Source organism: Egretta garzetta, unplaced genomic scaffold (genome assembly GCF_000687185.1).
Source record: "Egretta garzetta isolate BGI_Z169 unplaced genomic scaffold, ASM68718v1 scaffold2, whole genome shotgun sequence".
In the NCBI taxonomy this organism is placed as follows: domain Eukaryota; kingdom Metazoa; phylum Chordata; class Aves; order Pelecaniformes; family Ardeidae; genus Egretta; species Egretta garzetta.
This window is the reverse complement of record NW_009258894.1, coordinates 4264589-4268087: the sequence shown is the minus strand read 5'-3', so window position 1 is coordinate 4268087 and position 3499 is coordinate 4264589. Positions and strand designations below refer to the sequence as shown.

The 3499-nt window shown below is 42.0% G+C and overlaps 1 protein-coding gene across 7 annotated transcripts in view; it reads right to left on the bottom strand.

Moving 5' to 3' along the window:
* Positions 1–467: 467 nt before the first annotated feature.
* The window catches only part of EXD2 (exonuclease 3'-5' domain containing 2), a 23294-nt gene continuing 20262 nt past the window's right edge, over positions 468–3499 (bottom strand). For 5 of the 7 annotated variants that reach the window (XM_035889775.1, XM_009634188.2, XM_035889774.1 and 2 more), the window contains one exon: positions 469–2933. In XM_035889775.1, the coding sequence (XP_035745668.1) occupies positions 2717–2933 (217 nt within the window). In that variant the 3' untranslated portion in view covers positions 469–2716. Of the gene's footprint in view, positions 2934–3499 lie in introns of all 7 variants that reach the window. The other 2 variants (XM_035889779.1, XM_035889780.1) reach the window with 1 other exon arrangement.

Sequence of the window (3499 nt, the reverse complement as noted above, 5' to 3'; positions counted from 1 at the left end):
TATTTAAAAAAGGTAGATCTGTGGCCATCATGACTGACCGACATGACTGGGCCAAGGACAGCACCTGAATCCACCAAGAGCCTCCGAACAACAATTCAAGTATACCTGAGCAAACTTGCTATGGCACTGCTTAGCAGGACAGTATTGCTGCCAGCACGGGCTCCTCCACGGCTGATCTCTAACAGGCAGATCAGGGAAGGCACAGGAAAGGGAAAGTCAAGAGGGTGAGGTCCAGGCGTTACTGTAAGGAACGATGGACTCACAAGGACAGGGTGAGTCACAGGGAAAGCAGAGAAAAAGCAGGCATGCAAAAAAGGAAAAAAAGAGCTTCAATAGTGGTAAGTCTGGTAAAAGAACAAATTTTTACTGAATGTAACAATTAGCGATGAAGACATACACGGAAGTTTTATCTATAGACTGGCAGAAAATTTAAAATCATATCATATAAAAATAATCTATTTCTGCACAATAAATACACCACTTCCCCTCCTCTTTCAGGTTGACTTAAAATGATGCAAGTTAAGGATATCTTACAAACAACAAAGAATCTTAGTTAAGAAAATATTTATGAAGGAAGTTTCCTTGCAAATTTCTAATTTCTGAACAAGTGATTTGGGAAAAAATAAAAGCCCACAAAACTCTTCAGTGACACCACTGACTCCTTAAATTTAGCGGACCTGTAGCCCAATTCTTGTCTCAACATCATTTTCTTGTCTCAACAAACAGAAAAGGCAGCAGCCCTGCGGTCAGCCCATCGGTTCCATTAAACAAGGACAGCTTTATCAGGAGCTCCTGCATCCGAACAAAGGGAGAAAACCAAAGCAGAATGAAGAAGCGAGACAGACACCTTGTACTCCTGATGGTTGAAAAGGAGTTTCTGAGCCATGCAAAGAGCTCTCGCCACCCTGATCAGATGGCACTAAAGATAGGAGACAGCACTATCTGAACACATGCTCAAAATGCTTTGGAGAGAAATGGTTATATCCAAGCTGCTGCTGTAGGCAGGAGGTTCTTGCTGAGATTACAATCAGCTGTGCGAATGAGCACAGAGACAGAACACATTGGCTAGATCAGTTTTTGTTAAGACCTGTCAGCAGTACAGGAAAGGAATAAAATTGCCCTTATAATGAAAACGGTCTCATTTGCAGCTCTGTGATAAGTAGTATTTATCATGAATCTTTGATTCCCTTGTGCTCAGGTTGCTACTGCAGCTCCTCTGGGATGGCATTAACGCACCATTTGTCCACGGCTCCTACTTATCTCAAACAGACTCTGTTACAGACAGGTTTTTCACCCCTGGCCTGTGAAATTTCTTGAATTATCTGGTAAAGGAGAGTTTCAGCCACAATCACAGCAGGTCCATGATTCTGCCCAAATGTTATAATAAAATATGGGTCAACTGTGCTATAGGCAGCAGTGTGAAGTATGACTTCAGGGTTTTACTGAAACGTCTTTGCAGAGATGTATAAAAGTTGATCATAGCTTCATCATTCAGGAGAAGCACACTCATCTCATGCAATCAAAATAATCAAAAGCAATTTCACAGAAAGGGGTACGTATTTTTAAAAAGTTATATTTAACTAAGTTCTAGCACCAGGCAAAAACCATGAATATTTACAAAAGTCAGGCAGCAGCACATTTTAAAAAACCACAGTAATAATTAGCACACACTAGCTTATATTTTCAAAGCATTTTACAAAAACATGAATTAAGCCTCACAACACTCTTGTGAGATAGGTAAGTATTATTAGTCCCATTTTAGAGACAGGGAAACAGGCATGGAGAGAGTATGATCTGCTCACCACCACACACGTCAAATCCAGGAACAGAAAACCAGGTTTTCCAGTTTTCTGCCACACGTGGTCTGACCTCTTAGAAGATGCTGGTCCTTAAATAAAATTTGTTTCCTCTCATCCCTTTTAAGACACCTGACCCCATTTCAGTCTGATATGGAAAGGTATGCACCAAGAGCCATCCATGATAAACAAGTGCAAGTAGGAAATAACATTTTCTACAGACTGTGTGTTGCTGGAAGCTGTTTAAGAAAAGACTTGACGTGTCTTTTAAGAAATTAAGGAAGTCTTTTCACATTAAGAAAATACTTCCATACTGCCAGAGTCAGAATGTTGCTTCTCATCAGGCACCTGCCACCAGGGAACTCACTGAGGCCTATATGCAATGCTGATACAGCTCAGAATCTGCAAAAAAAGGTAAGGTTTCTTTGTCACTTCCAAACAAGGAATCTCTCGCTGGCAGGGAGTCTTCTCTGAGAAGAACTCATTTGAGTACAAACATACTGAAAGCAAAGACTTTTATCAGGAGACTCTCAAGGTACAGCTAAATGTGCAGATGTATCTGTTGGAAAACCTGGAAATGTTCATATATTGTGCTCTGTGTTAAGAGAGACGGCCTGGAGGCATCAGCCATCCTAGAAGGTAGAAAATAACTCTCCATAGTCACTTCAAGAAGACAAGTTCCCTTAGTGTATCACTCGTGCACTGAACTAGTCAGTGACAGACTAGGATTAAAAATTCCAAATCACCCGAAAATTCAAGTCAATAGATTTAACTCTATAAAACGCCAAATCTGGCAGATCACTGCTGCCTGTTTGCAAACCCAGGCCCAGATGTTAGTGGAGACATAGAAGCAAAAGCAGTCCTTCCACCTTCAGTTACATATGTCCATTAGACACTAGATAGAGTCCAGGAAGTTAGTCTCATGACAGCTCAATCTGAAGATCCTCCCCATACTTTCGGATCAGCTTCATGTGGTTATGGTCCACTGACCATTGCTCCGGGAGGTGCTTGGGCTGCATGCTGTCCAAGAAATGCTGCCGCCAGCGTCTCTCCAACTGCATAAGGGAGCGCAGGCCTCCTTTAGCAAAACACTGCACCACCTTCAGTCCATGTGGCATGTAGCTCTCATTGCAGATCCTGCCAGGACACAAGCAGAGTTTATTTTCACATAAGCCCACTGTCAGACTCTAGATCCATCTACAATGAACAGCAAGACACTGTAGATACTTGCAGCTGCGGAGTTTAATTACAGACACATGGTAAGCTAATCAGGAGGGAGAGTTTTAAGCTTTGCTTCAATGCCAGACTGCTTTCTGGAACACAGTTACACTGGGAAGCTGGTTTCTTTGAACTGAAAAAGTGTTCTTTTATAGCAACACTAAACAAAGCTCTCATGGTCCATTACAAGCTCCTCAGGAGACTGCAAATTTCTCAAGGCAAGAACGGTATGACACTCCAGAGCCCTGATCCTTCCACTAAATTCCCTGCCTGGATAGGTTCTGAGTTGCAACGTTGGCACATTACAAACAGCAGTGAGTGTAACAAGGAGAAAATACTGACTTCATGCAGACAGAGACCAGACACTAGTTAAGAAAAGGTATTTCGGGAGGCTTTGAGGAAGAGAGGAGACTTCCAGTATGATTGTCATTTAGTATCCCTCCCTGATCTTCTTTCAAAAGAAGTATAAAATAGTGGAAGGGAAG